Source organism: Sturnira hondurensis, unplaced genomic scaffold (genome assembly GCF_014824575.4).
Source record: "Sturnira hondurensis isolate 20B ecotype Veracruz unplaced genomic scaffold, ASM1482457v3 Scaffold0012533, whole genome shotgun sequence".
NCBI classification, from domain to species: domain Eukaryota; kingdom Metazoa; phylum Chordata; class Mammalia; order Chiroptera; family Phyllostomidae; genus Sturnira; species Sturnira hondurensis.
The window spans coordinates 103,378-125,388 of record NW_028085164.1 but is presented as its reverse complement, the minus strand read 5'-3'; the positions used below and the strand labels follow the sequence as shown (position 1 = coordinate 125,388).

The window sequence follows — 22,011 nt, the reverse complement described above, 5'->3', positions numbered from 1 at the left end:
CTCACACAGAAGGCACATCCCACGTACCCAGCTGGGTGATAAGGGAGGCTGTGCCACTGTTTCAGGCAGGGCACTGACTACAATAGGCCATATTACCAAGACATGGAGTCATAAAAGCTCTGCCTAATAGAAACAAACACAGGGAGGCTGCCAAAATGAGGAGACAAAGAAACATGGCCCAAATGAAAGGACAGATCAAAATTCCAGAAGAAGAGCCAAATGAAATGGAAATAAGCAATCTATCAGATGCAGAGTTTAAAATATCACTTATAAGAATGCTCAAGGAACTTAGTGGGGCCTCAACAACATAAAAATGATCCAGTCAGAAATGAAGGATACAGTAATTGAAATAAACAACAATTTACAAGGAAACAACAGTACAGTGGATAAAGCTGAGAATCAAATCAATGATTTGTGACATAAGGAAGCAAAAAACAATCAATCAGAACAAGAAAAAAAAAGGATCCCAAAAAGAAAGGATAATGTAACCAGCCTCTGGGACAACTTCAAGCAAAACAGCATTTGCATCATAGGGGTTCCAGTAGAAGAGAAGGAGCAAGAAATTGGAAATTTATGTGAAAAAAACAGTGAAAGAAAATTTCCTCAATTTGGTGAAGGAAATATACATGGAAGTCCAGGAAGCTCAGAGTCCCAAACAAGATAGATGCAAAGAGGCCTACTCCAAGACACATCATAATTAAAATGCCAAGATTAAAGATAAAGAGAGAATCTTAAAAGCAGCAAGAGAAAAGAAGTTAGCTACCTATAGGGGAATTTCCATAAGACAGTCAGCTGGTTTCTCAAGAGGAACTTTGTAGGCTAGAAGGGATTGGTAAGAAATATTCAAAGTCATAGAAAGCAGGGACCTACAGCCAAGATTGCTCTATTCAGCAAAGCTATCATTTAGAATCAAAAGGCAGATAAAGAGCTTCCTAGACAAGAAAAAACAAAAGGATTTCTTCATCACCAAATCATTATTATAGGAAATGTTAAAGGGACTTATTTAAGAAAAAGAAGAAGATCAAAACAATGGACAATAAAATGATAATAAATACATATCTATCAACAAGTAAATATAAAAAATAAACTACGCAAACAAGAACAGAGACAGAATCACAGATACAGAGAGTGCTTTGATGGTTGCCAAATGGGAGAGGGGAGTGATGAGGTGAGGGGATTAAGAAGTACAAATAGGTAATCACAGAATAGCCATGGGGATGTAAATTAGAGTATAGGAAATGGAGTAGCTAAAGAACTTATGCACATGACCCATGGACATGAACAATGGTGGAAGGAATGCCTGAGGGAGTAGTGGGTGCTGGGTAGAGGGGGGCAAAAGGGGATAAATTGGGACAACTGTAATAACATAATTAGTGAAATATAATTTTTAAAACATTAAAAAAATAGAAATAAATAAATAAAAAGATCTAAATAGGTGCAGTTTATGTCAGGTGAATTTTATATAAAAATAAATGTTAAAAGCAAAAGGATATAAAATATAAAACATGTCAATCAATCCTAAACAAAAGAAAACTGGTGGGTCTATTTAGTATTGACAGAATAGGCAGGGAAGAAGTATAATGATAGATAAAGAGGAATTTTCTAATGATAAAGTGTCAGTTCAACAGGCATCAATTCATGTGTGCCCACAAGATAACTTCAACATATATAAAGCAATATTTGACAGAAATAAAGGATACACAGATAAATTGACCATCATAGTTTTAGATATTAACATCTCTCTCCACAATGGATACAGAAAGCTGTCCTGGCTGCTGTGGCTCAGTGGGTTGAGGACTGGCCTGTGAACCAAAAGGTCACTGGTTCAATTCCCAGTCAGGACATATGCCTGGGTTGCAGGCCAGATCCCCAGTAGGAGTCACACCAGAGGCAACCACGTATTGTTGTTTCTCTCCCTCTCTTTCTCCCTCCTTTCACCTTTGTCTATAAATAAATAAAACTTTTTTAAAAAGAAAAAGCAAACAAAGATTGGTAAGGATATAGACAATTTAACCAATATCTTTATGAACTTCACCTAATTGACCTTTATAGAATAATATAACTGAAGTTTGCAGAATGCACATTTCTTTCTAATGTACTTGTAACATTCATCAAATACACCACATTCTGGTCCTGAAGCACATTACTACAAATTTCAACAGATTTAAATGATACACTATACAATCTTGGACCATAATGGAACTAAACTGGACATCAATTACAGAAAAAAGCTACAAGAACCTTCCAACTATTTGGACAGTAAGAAATACAAATAATCTGTAGGTGAAAGAGGAAATCATAAGAGAAAGTTTTTAACATGGTTTGAATAAATAGTAATAAAAATATGTTGTACCAACACTTATGGAAAACAAACAGCTACAGAAGTGATAAGAAACTTTGGAACTTAAAATGCACATACTGCAGAAAAATATAACTGTGTTTTATTTCTTAACTCTCCATGTAGACAAGTGAAAAATGAAATGCAAATTAAATCCATAATGAGAAAATTAATAGATAAGTTCAGAAGTCAGTAAAAAATAAAAAGGAGGAAAACCACAAATATAAATGGTAAAGTATCCAAGCTACATTGAATATATCTGTCATAAACAACTAGGACCAGCCACAGTCAAAAGGTGTGGGCTTTGGAAAAATCAACAGAAGTGAATCCCACTTCTGCCACTGTTCAGTGGTTTAATCTTAGAAAATTACTTAACCTTTCTGAGTTTTAGTCATTTAAATAATAAAGTGGAGATAATAACCTTCAGAGTTGCTGGATGATTTAATTCAATAACATATTTCAATCACTTGACACAAAACTTTGTTTGATATATGTGAATTTTTTAATTGACAATTCCCACCCAATTGTCCCTGTCCATGGGTCCTTCTTACATGTTCCCCTTCCTTTTCCTATTACCCCTCTCCCTCCTAACCTCTGGAAAATTTCTTCTTTTCCTTTCTTCCTTTTCTTTTTGAAACGACATGTTGATTCATCAGGACTTCTCTAGACAATTACTGATTGTATAGCCAATTCAGTCCATTGATTCAAAGTAAATTCATTAATCAAATATTCAAATATTCAAACTATATAAGTCTGAATAACTTCTCCAAAGTATTCTTACTGAATTTTCATTTTCAAAAATGACCATGGAGACTATTAGAGAAAAACCACAAACAACATGACTAAAACCCTAAGCTATAAACCATAGGCACTTCCAGACTGTTCATTCTAATCAGTATAAAAATGGCAACATTCAAACAATAGCAGGCTCTTCTGGCTTTGTAATGCTCTTCACTAAATATGGAAGGTATTATGCACACAACATTGCTCAATAATGAATTCAATTTAACCTCGGAAGACTCCATTTTCTCCCATTCATAAGTGCAGAAAATATGTATGTCACAATATACCTAATTCCACTCCAACGTGATTAAGCTTTGGTCCAAGAAGAACTGGAATTATATTACTATGATCTAAAAGTGAAAAAAAGAAAAGTGCATTAGTATTACACTGAGCTTCTCTAAAGCAAACATTTGTTATAATACACTTATTCCATGTAATGAAGATTCTAACAGTCATCACTTTATATCCATTTCAGTTATATTTGCCTTACATAATGGTTGCAGTGAATATTGTTTGTTGTTTCACTTTCCATCAACTTCCAAGTTTATACTGCTAGAAAAAGCACATTGAATTTAGTTTTCCCTCATTTCCAATTTGTGGCTTCGGCTCACCACAGCTAAAAGAGAAAGGAAGACATTCATCCAGGGAGACAACCAAACTTGCAGGACTTAGAAGATGCCAAGTCACTGGGAAGTGCCTTTCTATTCTGCCTTATTCCTTCCATATGCCCACCTCAACTCTTGGGTGCAAGAATAAACTCATATGGGGTAGGCAAGGAACTCATTCTCAGGTGACAACCCTCCCATCACAGAACACTGAGAGGAGGGCCCTTCAATTGTGTGCCCTGGATGCCTCACCTTAGTCCTAGCCCTGAATTCCTCTAGTTCCTAGGGTGCCCACAACTTCAGGCTCAGCTCTATTTTTTTCCTCATTGGCTTTTGACCCCCAACTTGAGGTTCATAAATATTTTGCACCTTTGCCCCCATCTCATAATGCTTAGCAGGTAAATAATCCCCCAACAGCCCATCACTGAATGCTATAATACAAACTAAGGTGGTGAGTAATTCCACAACACTGAAAGCAAGTGTGGTCATACATTGACACTGATACATATTCAAGTTTGTGTTGTTCCTATTATCATCACTGGCAACTTTTTTCATGACCTGGACTCTCCCTGCTAATACATCTGGTGTTTGGGGGACATTTATAACTAATGTCCAGAGCAGCCTTCATGGGGCTTGCAGGTGCTGAACAAGGAGAATATGCCTGATTGTGAGGAATAAAACTTGGCTCAGGAGCTCTCCTTTGGCACCCACACCTAACTCCCTCAGAAAGTGCAGGGCTACTAAGTGGAGAGTGAAAAAGTGAGTGGAGCACTATGTGGGCAAGAACTGGAGAATGAAACTAGGGTAGTGAAACCTCATCATGTCCCAGTTCCTTTAAGATTCAGACTCACTGGGCAAGTCTGAAACTCAGGTAGGCAGGCAGGAAGAGGTGAAATGGATCCAAACAACTGACTCAAGTCTGAGACCATTGAGGAATAGGAAAGGAAAAAATAGTTTTGTAAAATGGGGAAAATTGCTACTGATTATCTTCCTCTGGATCCATCTCTAAAATTTGAAATGTATCATTGAGAACCCAGAGCAGCACCACATTTGTAAGATTGGTGTAAATTGAAAGCTACAATCCTATTCAAGGTAAGAGAAGGAGGAAAATAACCTCAGTGTATACTCCTAAGTAAAAGCACACAATTTGTCAGCAGTAGAAGAAGACATCACCAGATCGACCAGAGGAGATTAAGAAATGAAGATGCCAGGAGACAGTCAAGAAAACTGTGATTCAAGGCAATTGTGTTTACCACATGGTAGTTGAGAGATCCACATCCATGGTCATAGATGAACTATAATAAAGACACAACATAGAGTATGTTGTGGGAGCTCAGAGTCCCATTGTCTTCAGCATAGGCCATTATACCTCTTAATTAGAGTTGAAGTCATTCAACTCTAAACTCTACAGTTTAAAAGAATGATGGAAACTCCACTAAATCCAAAGGGAAATGGACAGGGTTGTTAAAAGTCTAGACTTCTCATTGAATGAGGCACAATGGAAGGAAGCGTTGCTGGCCTAGTAATTCACTCAACAGACATGTAATGAGCACTTACCATGTACCAAATGCCAGGCACAAGTATGGGAGTTGCAAAATGAGGAAGAGAATTCAGTTCAATCCCTTCTTTCCCAGAGCTTTGCAATCTACTGTCAGAGATAGACACATGACCCAAATTCTGACAGCAATCAGAAATATGAACAAAAGCCATGGGAACACAGAGGTGGAGAGACATTTGAGCTGAGTCCTAAAAGATACAGTTGGCATCCTTCAAGAAGACAAAATAAATAAGATGAGTAGTTAAGACAGAAAAATAGCACACACAACAGGGGGTGGGAACTTAAGGCAATAGGAGACCATGAAAACAGTCAAGCTTGCCCTGTCCCTGGCACTGTTCTCAATGCTATATACACATTTACTCACTCACTGTGCAAGCAGCCCAAAGAAGGAAGGACTTGCACTTTTCTATTTTACTTGAGGTATCTGAGGCACAGATAAACATTTAATTCACCCAAACTCACAAGCTCACAGGGCTTTGTGAAGATTGTATGAAATGATTCAACTGAAGTATTTGGTACAGTTTCTGGCCTATAGCAAGTGCTCTTTTTTAAAAAAATATTTTATTTATTTATCTTTTTAGAGGGGAAGGGAAGGAGAGAGGAAAGAAACATCAATGTATGGTTGCTTCCCGTGCACCCCCTGCAGGGAACTGGCTCCTGCCGGAAACTGGCCTGCAACCGAAGCATGTGCCCTGACTGGGAATCGAACCACGATCGTCTGGTTCGCAGGCCCACGCTCAATCCACTGAGCTACACCAGCCAGGGCCTCTTTTGATATTGAATGTTCTTATTCCTTCCAGGGAGAAACAAGAGAGGAGCTGATGGGCAAAAAGAAAAGACAGATGGGGTAAGAGTGTTGGCAGTAGAAGTGTCAAGTAACCAGAGATTTATATGCCATCAAAGAATATATATATATGTATATATGTATACATACATATATACATATATTCATATGCACACATGAATGTATGAAAATACAGTTTCATATTTATATGTATGTGTTTATATAAATATGTTTTTCATATATATTAATGCAAAATGGAAGAATTCAGGAGATGTGAGATATGTGTGTGTGCACATATCACAACACATAAGATATTTGAGTTTCAGAATTTAGCTATGGAATTCCTAGATTATGGGTTATAGCAGGCAGAAAAATGCACACTCCCCCAGACAAAGTCATTCATATTCTAATCCCCAGATCTTGTGAATGTTATACTTCACATGGCAAAAGTGACCTTGCAATATGACTATATTAAAGATTTTTGAATTAGGAAAGTATCATGGATTATCTAGGTGGGCCCAATATGTGGGGGATCCATCCTGCAGAGCACCCCTAACTGCTGATGAGAATAAGTCTACCAAAAGACATGATCTGCTTGGGGAGGAAAAGCTGACCAGTCTCTCAGAGGAGAAAGGCCTGGAGCCTCTCAATGGGCTTTTATTGGGTTTAGTTTGCATAGAAATACAGGGAGTATATATAAAGTTCATAATTGCTCATCAATCACTGTCAGGCAGTAAAGATCAAGGAATAGATAACATTCAAAGAACTTTAAGGACTTATTCTGAGTCAGGGTCAGACAGATAGAATGTTGACAAAGGGCTGTAAAACTTAGGGAAACAAACTCATTTTATGCTTGGATCCCTAACACTTAAATTGAGGGTATTCTTAGCAAAGCAGGTTTCATAAGATTTTATGCATTCTTTCTTAGGTCTGATCAACCCAGGGAACCACAGGGATGGATATGAGAGAAAGAATAAGTTTTTGTCTCCTTAGTGGCTTATGTCCCCAAGGCCTTTTTACTCCACCTTAGCAATGGAGGGTTACAGCTTCTGAAACCAGGCAGGGAAGTTCCTAAGACCCATGTAATTATACCAGTCTTCGTAAGAGAGAAGAAGATGGATCACAGTAAGAAAAAGAAATGTAATCGCTGGAAGCAAAGGTAAGAGAGAAATCTGAAGATGTTATACTGTTGGCCTTGAAGATGGAAAAGCCATCTTCAAAGTGGCAGGAGCTAATAAATGCAGGTGGCCCCTAGAAGCTGGAAAAGACAAAGAAACCTACTTTCTTCTAAAATCTCCAGAAGGAATGCAATCCTGCTGAAAACTCAATTTTAACCCCCCAAAACACATTATCAGACTTTCAACCCTCAGAACCATTAAATAATAAATTTGTGTTTTTGAAGACACTAAGTTTTTGGTAATTTACCCATTAGAAATATATGAACTATACCTATGTATGTGGATGGATAAAATAAACAGGAAAAATGATGCCAAAGCAAAGTAGCTCTAGTAACTATGAGCCCACTCTTTTTTTGAATGAGTCTTCACAAGAGTTTTACTAGATTGTGGAAAAGAAAGTTGGGGATAAATAAGCCACCTATCTTCAAATACTTGAAGGAGCTGTCATTTTAAGAGGAGACCAGGCTTAATCTATAGAGTAAGAGAAACTTCATGAAGGCATACTGGACTCAATGGGAAAAATGACTCTTAACAATCAAATGTTAAAATCTGGACATGTGTAATTTGGTAATTTCCATGGTAGTTCCCAAAAAGTGATTGCATGATCCAGTGATGCCATATGAAGGAAATCTTCACTGAGTGAGGTTTAATTAAATTACCTCTAGGGTCTCCATCACTCTGAAACCCAGGCCTCAGTTTTTCTATTACGTATAGTCTGGGTTCATGATAAACCAGATTAATAGCTGTCCACCCAAAATGTACAGTCCCTTTCCACCACCACACCTGCACCCACTACATTCTCTTTTCAGAGCTCTCTGTTCCAAGCATGTCCTCCTGCCATCCACCATGGCCAATCTCTAAGATCCAGCTCAGACAGAGCCTCCTTGCACCCGTTCTCACACTGGACTCCCTCACAGACAACTCAAGGTTCATAAACACAGATTTGAATTGCACGGGACCACTTATATGCAATTTTTTTTTCAAAAACTGCTATAAATGTATTTCCTCTTCTTTATAATTTTCTTAATAACATTTTTCTGTACCTTACTTTATTATAAGAATAGAGAACAATGCATATAGCTTACAAAATACATGTTATCCGTGAGGCTTTTTATCAAGAGCTAACTATTAATAGTTAAGTTTGGGGAAAACCAAAAACTATACCCAGATTTTTGACAGTGTGTGTTAGGGAGTGGTGAGGTAAAGCAACCAGCATTCCTAACCCCTGTGTGGTTCAAGGGTCAACTGTACTATGGTACCTCTATGTGGCTTATCATCTCTCCTAACTATAATCAAATTCTTTGAGGAGAATGTATTACTTACTTCATTTCATACTCCCCTGCTTCCTTTCCCCCCTAATGTTCAGTAGTTTATTATATACAGATATCTTCCATAAATTTTATTGAGTGAAAGCATATACTTAATAGCAAATGCCCCCACAATATATTCAAATACCAAATAAGATAGCTGATTCATGGGAGGTTTACCTTTACGGACTTTTAATTACTGCCCCCTCTCAAAAAATCTTTAAGCATAGTTAATAATGCCAAAATGGTTTTGAACCTTATATCTGAACTAATAATGTGGTCCCAACTCCAACTAAGTTGCCTCTGGCTTCCTGTACTACTTTATAAGAAAATATTCTGTTTTACTAAGATACATTTGTTTCCTTCCAATTCTAAAATTTCTCTTACCTCCAACTATTGTTATATTGAAGGTGTTAGTGACATTAAATAATTTTCCATTATGATAAAGGAAAAACATGCAGGTGTAATATCCCCGATCATTGAGCTCTGCATTCTTCCGAAAGGATGGGTTTTTATTCTTCTCTATCTTTTCACAGTTCTGTTTTATTAAAAAAAGTTAAAATATTTTAAGTTAAAAGAAGTAGTATATTACAATAATCTAAATTTTAAAGTTAAAGATCTTCAGAGAAAAAAGGGAAACTAAAGAAAAACCAGCAATTTCTGAGTAAATATCCCAGTGATTTGGCACTTCCTTTACTAGAAAAACAAAATATAGTACCATTACCATTATGATCACTATCATTGTTAATATTACATGATGGGAAGTGGAATGTTGAGGACACTATTGCTACTTTCATAATTTTCTTTTAAACTCTCCTTTACAGAGAGAAAGGAAGGGAGAAAGGGAAAGAGAGGAAGAAGAGAGAAAAAGGGGATCAGGGACAAGAAGAGAGAGATGAAGGGAGGAAGCAAAAGAAAAAAGGAGAGAGGGAGAGGAAGAAAGAAAACAACATACTACAAAAAAAAAATCCCTGCTTGGGTCAAAACTTTCTACACAATTCCATTTCATAACACTTTCAATCTAACGCTATCCTGGGGGTGGGTGGTGAGTATGAGAGCAGAGTTATCCACAGAACTGTTTTCTTTCTTTCTTTGAAAGAAAACAACATACTACCAAAAAAAAATCCCTGTTTGGGTCAAAACTTTCTATACAATTCCATTTCATAACACTTTCAGTCTAATGCTATCCTGGGGGTGGGTGGTGAGTATGAAAGCAGAGTTATCCACAGAACTGTACTTAGCAGACTACTCACTCACCTACCAGAAAACAGTTGATTGATTAGAAATGCATCAAGATTACTCAAATCTATAGATGCACAAACATCTCTCACAAATTTCCACCTAAGTCACAGGAATTGATAAAAACAAAAAAGGCACTTTCTTCAATCCAGCTATCAGTCACCCACAGAGAGGTTATGAAGCAATCTAAGAACCAGATGGGAAAAATGGGAAATAAACTGCTAATCTGGATGAGGTGCCATTATTCCTGCAAATACCAAATGAGGAGAAACTACTAACCACAGAATTCCCTCTTAAATCTGCCATAGCTGGTAGCAACTGGAGTCAGGCCTTGAGGTTGTTTAAAATGGGCTTGTGAATCTTCCACACATGTACCTCATATCAGTAAATTGTTTCTGTATACTACAAATTTTTATAAGCCCAAACTAATTTTTCCAAGCCATTAAAATATCAAAGACTCTTCATTTTTCCAATCAATTGTTTACTGATTTAGCTTTCATGCTCCCCTCTCCTCAGTAAGGTCATGATCTGTAAACAGGTTATAAACACTTAACCCTGAAGTCAATTCTCTAGCTAAAAATATCCTCTATGCATTCATTCTGTAAATTAAACTACCTGCATGTTGGCATTTCTTAAAACCCGGTACAGTGACCTCAAGTTTATATATATTGTCAAACATTTACAGCTTTGACAGAAAATTGAGTCAAGTCAACCAGGGACTGACTCAGACATTTAGAAAATTTTGCATAACAGCAGCCCTTGAAAAATCACAAGTAAACAGTATTCAACCAAAAGGAACAGAGTTTCAACTTTCCCAAGGTGTTCTGTTCAGACCACTCTCTTTCATAGCTCTTCAAAGTTTCCACAACTAAGTCATGTTTTTCAGTTTTGTTCTATAAGGGAAGAATATAATTTGTGTTGTGTGAGTACATGCATATTAGTTATATATTTCTGTATATTATATTTGTATACATTGAGTGTATAAATGCTTGCATATATGTAATATAGATGTGAGTATATATATGCATATGTATAGGTAATATACATGTGTGTATAAATGCATGTGCATATATTATACATGAGTATATCTGTGTACATGTATATAATATACACATGAGTATATATGCATGTGTGTGATATATTCTAATAATATGCTATATGTTATTATAATTACATTATATATTATTTATAGAGAGTGTGTATATATTATAAATATGTATGTACAATCTCTATAGTATTGTCTAATAGAGCTCTTACAAATCAACAAGTAAAAGGTACATCAACAGAAGAAAATAGACAAAGAAAGTAGAAAATCCACAAAAAATTAATATCAATAGGCAACAAATGTATAAAAATGTTTCATTTATTATTAAGAAAAGAAATATGGGGAAACACACTAAGGGTTACAGAAGTTTTGCATGTTCTAGAGTATTCCTTCCAGTGTTGTGGCTGCATAGGGAAAGAGGGCTTTACATTGGTCTACTTCTAGAAAGGAGTTTGATGTGTAGCAAAAGCCATAAACATGCTCATAGTCTTCGATCCAATAATTCTACTTTTAGGAATTTGGTTAGAGGATAAAATCATATATGTACATGCTAAGAGTTTTAGTCTTATAAATAATAGTCAAAAGCAGAAACTAACAAATGTCTGATGACAGAGGATTAGTCAGATACAAGTATATACACAATGGAATCCCACAGTTGAAAGAATGTTTAAAGATGTTGAGGAATGATCGCAATATAATTTTTAGTGAATAAAAAACACAAGCCATTAAATAATACCACTTTTTAAAAGTAGATGTTTATGTAGAAAAAAAAAGAACAGTCTCTGGCTGGTGAGATTATGATTTCCATCTTCATTATTCACTTTTCTATCTTCCAATTTTATAAAATGAAGTAATATAATAAAATATATATAATAGAATTAAAAATTCTAAATATATATGGTAGAAGAAAATGAAAATCTTTAAATTAGTATTCCTAAAAAGTAATTTATTTAAAAAGGAGAAAAATGAAGGAAGGACAAAAAAGAGGAAGCCATTATCATTTATGGAACATTAATATTGTGTGTTCCATGCCTTGTGTACAGGAACTCCTTACAGCAACCCTAGAGGGCACCCACCTCAGAGATGGCCACTGGCTGTGTGAAGTCACACAACTTATATGTTATAAGAAAATTCTCCATAACCACCAGACCCTCATTTTGAAATTTTATCTCTTCTACCAAGTCTTAAGTTAAAATATTTTAAAAGCATTACCTTATATAACAACGTTCTGTTGACTAGTTTTTTATAGTAACTATGTTCATCGCAGGGTATTTGCAAAGCTTGTTTAACTTCCACAGTTATACTAATTACTTGTTTTTCAGCAAAACAGCTGTGTTTACTTCTTCTGATGACATTTAATCTCCATTCATGGGTATCATTTCTATGAAATAAAAGTTTAAAGATATTAAACACTGTAATGTTTTTCTCTGACTTGGGCCTCACTGTCCTGGAAAAAGATATATATTCCAGTCTCTTGGTTTACAAGGAATAAGGTGCATGCATATTCCCAACTTATCAGGCCATATTGCTTTCTACCTCTGCAATCCTGACTCCTAACACCCAACAAATACTAACTGGAAGAATGTCTCCACATCCAAGCCACTGCCCCAGAATGCTGAAAAAAGCAGCACACTGTGAGCTAGGAGGATCTCAAAGGTTGGTGTGAAGCTAAGGCCAATGGACCCAAACCAGTGACCATCCACATTCCTGTCAGGCCCAATCATCCTGGTTGCAAGAACCACACCTGATGACACATAGAAGGGATTTAAGAAACTCTAGCCCACTCTTACGAGGCCCCTTTCTAAGTCAATGTTGGTGCTTATCATCCTAGAACCTTATAAAGGCTTTTATAAGGTGCTTTTTTTCTTCACCTTTATTTCTTTACCTTTTTATCAAAAACGCTCCTGTATCCACTCCCTTCTTAGTGGATTTCCTCTTTAAACTTTGATCTGACAAAGTGATTTTCCCTACAGGATTAGTGTGTTTGTCTTCAGAGATACCTGATCCCTGCAATAGAACCCTAAAAAATTAAGGGAATAGGTTCTAAGGAGACAATTCCAGGAGTAGGGTCTGGTCATTGGTGAATCCCACACGAAACCATGAAGCCTTACTCACCTAAATTAGTGCACACAAACACATATGTACACACATACACACAAACACAGGGCACTGTTCACGAGTTGCACTATATTTTTAAAAGTCTATATCTTCAAGGTTCCCAGGTGTCCAAAACAACCTGCTCTCATGCAGGCTGCCTTTTTCTTCAAAAACATTGTTAAGGATCCTCTTTTCATCATTACTTTAGTCTAATCTTATTCATTAGTCTCCAGTACTGTTCAGAGTTTACTATCTTAGCCACTGTGTGCCACGTTGGTTTTCACCTCCTCTCCCAGCCTCTTACTTATCCCTGCACACTTTTCTGATAACCTACTTCTATAACATGATCCCCTATCTGTCTGCAAGCAACGTTAGTAGATGACTGGCTCTTCCCCTCAGTTTGCTTTCTCTGCCCTGTCCAGAATACTTTGTTCATTTACACCATGTCTTTTTTCATTCAAGGTTAGGGAGAGGTTCTTTCTCTCTACCCCAAAGCAAATATTCATTCTATTTTACTGTAAAAAGACTCAGTTGTGCTTCATTTCTGGAATCATCTCTTCTAAAAAATTCATTATAAAATCCATTGATTAAAACAAAGAGTTCTTGATTTTCTTTCTGACTCCTGGGGGTTCCTATATATAAAAACAAACCAAAGTGACCTCATTCAGTAAAACCATAAGAATGATATTAAGGTTTCACTATGATATCTCACTTTACTTTCAATGGTACTGTTGATAATGATCAGAACTCACTTCAGAGGTGCTCATGAAAAAACCTACTAAATGGCATCATAACCATTCTCCTGAACCTGAGCTATTTTCTACAAGTTGGTCTCAAATCTCTAAAATACATACATGCACAGATACATAAGTACATATATAATATCACAAAAGTACCAGATAGCCCTGTCATCTATGTTCTTGCTAACAGTCCATCACATAGAAAATTCCTTCTCCAAGTTACTGCTTCTCCATTTCACCACATAACATATAAAAAGACCCAAGGAAAGCGCAAAAAATTGTACGTGAACAACAATTAAAATAAAAAAAACAAGTTCAGTAATAATAACTGACACATTTCGTTAGTAGTTCTCATTTCATGGAACTATGACTCTAATTCTGAGAGTACTGACAGTCTTGGGTTGTCATGAGAAGACTGCACAAATAAACTTTGTGCTTCCCTCTATCACTGGCTCTGGTTATAGCTTTGCGACAGGCTGCCAAATGTACAAATCCTTCACTACTACTGCCATCTGGCTCTCAACAAACCCTTGAAAGCTAGACTAAGATGTATCCACAACAATCCCAACCCCACTGTCCAGCCTGAGGGCACCACCCAGGAAGCAGACATGCCTCCCTTCACTACATGTTCACATCATGAAGTCCTACCCATTTGTTTCACTCGACCAGCAGTGCTAGACAACAGGAACAGCTGGATTTTAAAATGAATTTCATTCAATCTTCACTTATCTTTGGTAAAAATCTCCTAAAAGAAAATCATTTAAAAGTAACCTCCTTTCATTATTTTCATTTCATTAAGATTACTAAGAATATAAACACAGGGGTAACATTTAATTTAATTTTTCAATAATGAAGTATTTATTCCAGGTTGGGGAGAAAAAAATTATGGATTATCTTACCTTCCAGATTACTGTTTTCTTGATTTGCTGAACAAAGTTATGGAGTGCTTTAAAATATTCTAACAGAAAGAGAAAGTACACTTACCCCATTTGGAAAAAGTAAGATCCACTGTCATCCAGTTGAACTGGCCAAAACTCTAAAACATAATCATGTAAAGCAATTCTGGGTGAACTGCTTGAGCTTAGCTCAACAAGTCCATGTGATTCATTGCTTTTGTACCATTTTATGGTGGCTGGCTCATTCTCATGCTCAGATGAAGATAAGCAATATTTCAAATAGAAAGGTTCCCCTTCAACAGCAGTAATATGAGGACGTAGAGTACAGGTTTCTTAAAAGATTAGAAAAATAAAAGAAAAAATCAAACACAGAGTGACATAGACAATTTCTAACACTACAGCACTTTCTGAACATAAATGAGGAATGAGGACAAAGCTTCCAACAGTTTCTCCCAAACTCAGTCTATCATAGCTAGAAGACCGATAAATGTGTAATCTTTTAAAAGAAAATGTTACACATGACAACTTCCTTATAAAGGAAGTCACAGTGTTGCCATGCCTTTCCAAAAACATCCCTCTCAAAGGAGCGTCCACGGAAAAGAAAACAAAAAACCTAGAGACTTCAGAGTTTTTCATTTGCATCAGCAGAAGTCTTACCAATCTTGCACTCAGACAGTCTACCCAGTCATCCATTACCAAGGTAGGCATGGAGGAGGTTAAAGATGCTTTTATGTAGCTTAGAGTGCATGATAATTTACTATCTCTCTACCATGTAGCTAATCAAGAATTGATTCATATCACTCCAAACTTGGTTATCTGTCACTCCCCCTCTTTGAGCGCCTGTCTCTCTCTCTCTCTCCCCCTCCCCCCACCCCCAACCTCTGTCTCTCAGCTAACCTAGGAACTCTAGATTTCAAAATTTATCAGATTCCTTCAGCTACAAAGGGTCATCATTCCCCTCCTTTTGTATTTCTGATAGTTCAAGGTCAGCATAAATAAATGAAACTTTTCTACATTCTTTCCTTGGGTGGCTCCAGGATGCCCTTTAAACTCATTTTGAGAATGATAATCCTTAAATTGAGTAGAGCATTTCCCCAAGGGCATGGAAAAACTGTCTTTTCCATAGTTAGGGTTTATTTCTGAAAGAAACACTCAGGTTTTATCTCAGTTTTGTTAACCACAATGTAAAGAGGAAGTGGTTCAGATGGTAGAAGCATTCTTTCAAAACATGAATGTTAACATTTAAATCTATTATTCTCAAAGCACAGGGGGATGAACCTTATGTGTGGTGTTTGTTATAGAATCTCTATTTTACATTTCAGTACTTCAATATAGAGGTGTGATACATGTATAAATGTGGGTGTTAGTTTTGACTCCCAAAGAGATGGCAGACTATTAACAGTTTAATTTTTTCCATTTTAGAGATACATATATGCATATAAAAAAGTAAGCACACCATAGAATACATGTTCTGGATTCTTTCATGCACCATTATGTCTATGTAGGCATCAATGTGGCTGTGTTCAGCAATAATTTGTTCTTTTTTTCATAGTTACATATTCTAGTGTCAATTGTGCTGGCATTTGACTCTTTATCCATTCTATTGATACTGAACATTGGGTCATTTCTAGGCCTTGGCAAATCTTTAAAAGGCTTCTACAACATAGGCATCCTATATTTTTGATAGATTTATATATGACTCATTTCTCTTTAGAGGTAATTATCATTTGAAGAAGCTCAACCTAGAATACATTCTCTCCAGGGATGGATGCTTGTCAGTGGAAAATTCCCATTCCTCAGGCAGCTAATGGCTACAGATACCAACTCGTGTTTAACATTACAATGTTTGTTGACTAAAAAGTCAATAAAAAGTCAATAAAAGTGTTTTTTATTGTAGAAATAAGTTGATTTCAAGGTCTATGGAATCTATACAAAAACACTGCCACAAATTGTCTCAAGTTTGGACATAATGGGATGTTGTCATCTAGCTTTAACTGGGTTAAATGAACCCTACATGTAGAATATGGTCATGGCTTCCTACAATAGCAGTCCCCAATCTTTTTGGCACCAGGGACCAGTTTTCTGGAAGAAAAATTTTCATGTACCAGGATGGAGTGATTGTTTGGCATGATTCAAGCACATTACATTCAAGCTCACCTCCTGCTGTGCAGCCTGGTTCCAAACAGGGCTGAACCAGTACTAGGTGCATACAGTCCAGAGGTTGGGGACCCCTCTCCTAGAGTAAGCCCTCCATGGCAGGTGCTCTTCAAACATCTAAAGGACAAAGAGCTGGGACCTGAGCAACCTAATGAAATAGATTGTATGGCCATTTCTGAGCCTGAAACATGTTTTTATTATAACCTAGGAGCAAGGTTATTAGTGTATGTCTACAGAGTGGAAGATCCATGATGCACACTGTCCTACACCTTGCTTTTGCACTCAGCAGTTTCTGACAGATCATTACATATCACTCTGAAAAGTAAATCTACCTCCTTCCTTTAATATCTGGATAGTATTGCATTGTGTGGATCTCAACAATATACAGATCCATTTAACTAAATATATCCCCAAATTGAACATGTATTAGTACTTGAAAATATCAGTAGCTTCACTCCACCCTCTCAACAGCCATTCTTGAAGTAGAGGATATGAGTTCATGTGTTTTCTTCTCCTAGATAATAAAATCAGGCAAATCAATATTTGTTCCCCTGCTTTCTTTTCAAAAGCCAGAACAAAAAACCTTGCTAATACATCATAGAACGCTGCTCCAAAGAATCCTGATGAGGCTTCAAAATTTTTCTCAATAAAAGTCACTGCTAAATAAGTCACTTTCTCAATAAGTTAAAATTGGTATTTGAGACCTGCTATAAAGCCTTTTGGTTTTCCCTACCCTAAGAAGTATAGTTTTTCTAACTCTAATTTTTTTCTTAAGATATACAAGGTATTTCCACTTACATCCTGCTCTGCATTCCATGAATCAAAAGGGATCTTTGCCTTCATTTTGGGAAGGAAATAACGTGTGTAAAAATTTCTAAAAATCAATAATAAAGACAATGGTCACCTATTTGGTTTTAAACAACATAAAGCAGATTTTCATCTCAGGCTAATGTAATTTATTTCAGGATGTAAGTTTTTACATCCTACTTTCTCTACATAAATTCAGAAGGCCAAATCTTTTCCAATTCAGTAAACCCATGTGATTCATTATTTGATCCCATCACTATGAATTTTTATTCTCTATGCCAGAGACACCAAAAATATGGTAACCTTATAAAGTAAATTTAAAAGCACTAATTTAATGAATTCACCAACTTCAGTGGCCACTTCCACATTAAAAAAATCTTGATTTTCCCTCTAGACTACCAAAAACATATGTTTGTGAATATTACTTACCTGAGGTGCTTATAAACATAAATACCAAAAGTGTCAGGAGTAGTTGTCCACAATGCATATTTAGGATTTTATTTCTACAAGCTTTTCTGGAAAACAGAATAAGACAGGTTCAGCTAAAACTTTCAGATGAAAGCATACCGGTCTTATGAAGATATTTTAAAAGTCATCTGGCACACAGAAGAAATGGTACAGGATATTTTTTAGAAATGGTACAGGATATTTTCATATCCCTTAATGTAGTTGCCAATTCTTCTTGAAACTTTCAGCCAAGTACAATTAATAAAATTTCAATGTAATGAATTTCAGCATCCAGAAGAAATTCCTAGTAATGCATTTTTCTAATGCAAGAGAGCCAGGTGTATTTTAGGCCTGGTCTACTAAATCTTGCCTCCAAAAACAAAGTTGAGGACAACAGTATTTATAGAAAATTGTTATTCTATGAATAAACAGTATGCAATATACTGAGATATGTTTGACAGACTCCTGTAGGAGGGATGGAGGGAGAGAGATCCAGTAATTATTTCTCTCATCCATCTTCTTGCTTCAGAATGTAAGTTTCATAAGTTAAGAACTAAGTATACTTTTTGCATAACTGCATCACTAAAGTTCAGCACAATGATGATCAATACTCATACTCCTTAATGAGAAATAGGTGTGTGGATATGTGTGCATGACTCCACACTCACATGCCTGTATGTGTTTATTTTAGGGGAATGGAGAGACAAAGTGGAAATTGCATACACTCCACACAGAAACAGACTCAATGAATTCAAATCTGTGTTGAATTTTGATCTTACTCCAACCCAACTTTTATTCTACTAATTACAAATTTAGAAGACCTATTTAGAATAGGTGAGAAGGGTTCATTGGGGCTCATATGCCAGGTCTGAATATTTCATAAACAATCCCATGTTACTTCTTAAAATTTTATTGTTGTTCAAGTCCATGTTACTTTTATACCAGGCACCTAGGTTTACAGAATTGAGGAAGCACAGCACCACGGAAAGAAGTTGGTTTCTGGGACATATATACCTGAGTCAGCATTCCAGATTGCACCCTGACAAAGCTGTGCAATCTTGGGCAAGTTACTTAAAAGTCTCTGAGTGTGTTTGCTCATTCCAAGATGGAGATGGTAAGAATGACTATCTTCAACATTACTGAGTGACTAAAGTAGCCACTCAGCCCAAAATAATTCTCTTATCAATTGCATAGTAAAAAAAAGGGGGGGGCAAGTCCCAGATAAAACTTAATGACTAAGTTGACAAACCATTTACATCAAACTTCATGAATAACATCACCAAACATTTGATTAATTTCTAGGAGATAATAATCAATAATTGTTGGGAACTGCTCTGCGTGGTTTCAGGAGTTGTAACTGCCCTCCATGACTAAGGCTGAGTGAGCGGCCTCTGGAATGTGAACCACTGAAACAAAGCTTGTCCCCTGCCCCCAGTGCTTGGTCAGTTAGTCTATGACAGGTATGGCCCCTGGTGGGGGGGGGGGGCAACCTAAGCCAGACACTTGGGAGGCCATCATGGAAGAACTAGAGTGGCTGCAACAAAGAGGAAGGGATAGATCCTCACTCCCCAGCTATTCTGACATAGCCCAAGTCCCATCTGGGAGAAGCACTTCCTGGCTCTAATCCACTTAAGCCTAAAAACCTATGATGGGGAAAGCAGTACAGCCCTTTGCCAGCTAGAGTGGGGTCTGGAGTGATCAGGCCTAAAAAAGAATATGTAAAATCCTGTGAAACCTGCTTTGTTTAGAATGCTCTCATTTAAATGATAAGGGTCCAAGCAAGAAGTTTGTTCCTCAAAGTTTTATGGCTCTTTAGCTATCTGACCCTAAGAATAAGCCTTCATAGCTCTTTGAATGCCACCTATTGTTTGATCCTTACCTGTACTCTTGTGCAGACGAACCCAATAAAAACCCACTGAGGAAAGGTTCTTGGCCTTTCTCCTCTGAGAGACTGGCCACCTCTCCTCCCCAAGCAGATCAGGTCTTGGTAGTTTCACTTTCATCCATAGTGGATGGGGGGACTTTGCGGGCAAAGTTGCCCCCACAAATAATGTAGAAACAAAAGGGATAACTATATATGAAAAGTACCAACTGTTCATAACAAAATGAGAATACTTCTATGGTGTGAAATCAACACCCCTCACACACACTCACACACATTTTGCTATTAAATATTCATTCTCTTATCTAGGGTAGAAGAAAATGTGCTATTCCTCTTGGTTAAGATTGACACAGCCTTGTAAAGAGCATTTCTGGTTTATTGGTTTGGGTATATTGTTTTAATTTTCAAGGTCTGCTAAGAGATGAAGTTATTATGAGATAACTCATTATTATGATGATTTAACTCTGAGTTTCAATATGAAACATGTTAAGATTTTAGTATACAAATTAGCTGATATTTGTACCACTCCATGTATGTGTATATATAAAATTATTGATGTACTTATTGTGGATTTAAAAGATTAAGATATTAAATTATGAAATTTATTTCTAAAAGAAAAGCTATTTTGAGAAATATCATAGATAACTTAATTATAAAGTATATGTTAAAAATACAAATATTAAATTTCTTGCATGTAGAAATTCTGAAGATTTTTAGTGTTATGTTTGATATTGTAACATTTTTCCCTTTCATAATATTTTAATTTCTTTCTTCTTTCCTTATTTTGAAAATTTTTTTCATATCTAAAGTACTATATGCCAATTATAGCAAATATATAAAATGAAGATTGAAAAGAAGAATAATATCAACATGTATAATATTTTAGAATGTTTTCTTAAACTTTATATTTTCAAATATCTAAGATGTTGTTTAAATAATTTCATATACTGCATTCCCAACTTCATTTTTCCTCATCACAGAAATCTTTGTCATCATCATTTTAAGTGTCATATAATATTCCTTTACATGGGTAAATTATAATTTATAGCATGTATTTTATTATAAATAACCCCCATAGCCACCTTCTCATGTGAGTCAGTCAGAGTGTCTATTGCCAGACTGGCTAGATTTAATTCTCATTGAACTCTTTAGCAGCTGAATAATGTTAAGCAAGTAACTTATCCTTTGTTCCTTAATTTGTTTAGCCATGAAATGAAATAACAATATTACCATCCAGAGCTGGTGAGACAGTTCCATGAACTACTATACAAAGTATCTGGAGAATAATAAATATCGATTTAAGGGTAGTTATTATTACTTATCTATATTTCTTATTATTTTCTTGACATCAACTACATGACAATACAAAGAATACATTTTAAACATTATAAATACATACTGCCAAACAGCACTCCAAAAATGTAATAATTTATACCTCCTAAACAGTGCAAGATGGTATATACCAGCCACACCCAAGGAAGCATTAAGCATTCTCATTCTTTAAATTTCATTAGATATTCAAATTAGTACAATGTATCTCATAGTTTTTTTAACCTGCATGTCTATTGGTATAAAGAAAACAAAATATTAGTCATGTGTTTTTAGCTATTTTTCTTTCCATGTCTATGAACTATTTTTATGCCTTTTCTTCCATTTTAGATGGCTAGTATTTTTTACAACCTGTTGTTTAGTTTACCTTTTAATTCCTCTTTTGATGTTTTTAACACATGGAAGATTTTATATTTATGCAGTCAAACCCTTATTTTGTCAATTCCTTTGTTTTGTAATTTTTCCATTACTTTAACATTTAGAACATCCCTTTCCCCTCAGTGGTCAGCCAGATAGTTATCTGAATTTTCTTCATTGTTATGGCTTAGTTGCTTTGTTTTGTTTTTTACATTTAATTTTTTTATCCATTAACATATAATGTTCCTGTCTGGTACATAGATCAGGTCAACTTCACTTGTTTTTCCCAAATAGCTACTAATTACTACTAATAATACAGTGAGTTAAATAGTCCTGTTTTCCCTTTACAGTTTGGTGATACCACTGTTATAATGTAATCCTCCCTGAGCACTCTATTAAAAAATCAAAGAGAACATATTTGCTCAAGTGCAAATACACACTAGCATGTGTGCATGTACACAC

General features: G+C 36.0%; 1 protein-coding gene across 4 annotated transcripts in view; it reads right to left on the bottom strand.

Moving 5' to 3' along the window:
* The window catches only part of IL18R1 (interleukin 18 receptor 1), a 44,576-nt gene that overhangs the window by 17,748 nt on the left and 4,817 nt on the right, over window positions 1-22,011 (bottom strand). For 3 of the 4 annotated variants that reach the window (XM_037060813.1, XM_037060816.1, XM_037060815.1), the window contains exons 2-6: window positions 17,964-18,049; window positions 14,659-14,902; window positions 12,050-12,218; window positions 8,941-9,091; window positions 3,409-3,471 (exon numbers count right to left, since the gene is read on the bottom strand). In XM_037060813.1, the coding sequence (XP_036916708.1) occupies window positions 3,409-3,471; window positions 8,941-9,091; window positions 12,050-12,218; window positions 14,659-14,902; window positions 17,964-18,021 (685 nt within the window). In that variant the 5' untranslated portion in view covers window positions 18,022-18,049. The remainder of the gene's footprint in view (window positions 1-3,408; window positions 3,472-8,940; window positions 9,092-12,049; window positions 12,219-14,658; window positions 14,903-17,963; window positions 18,050-22,011) is intronic. The other variant, XM_037060814.1, reaches the window with a different exon arrangement.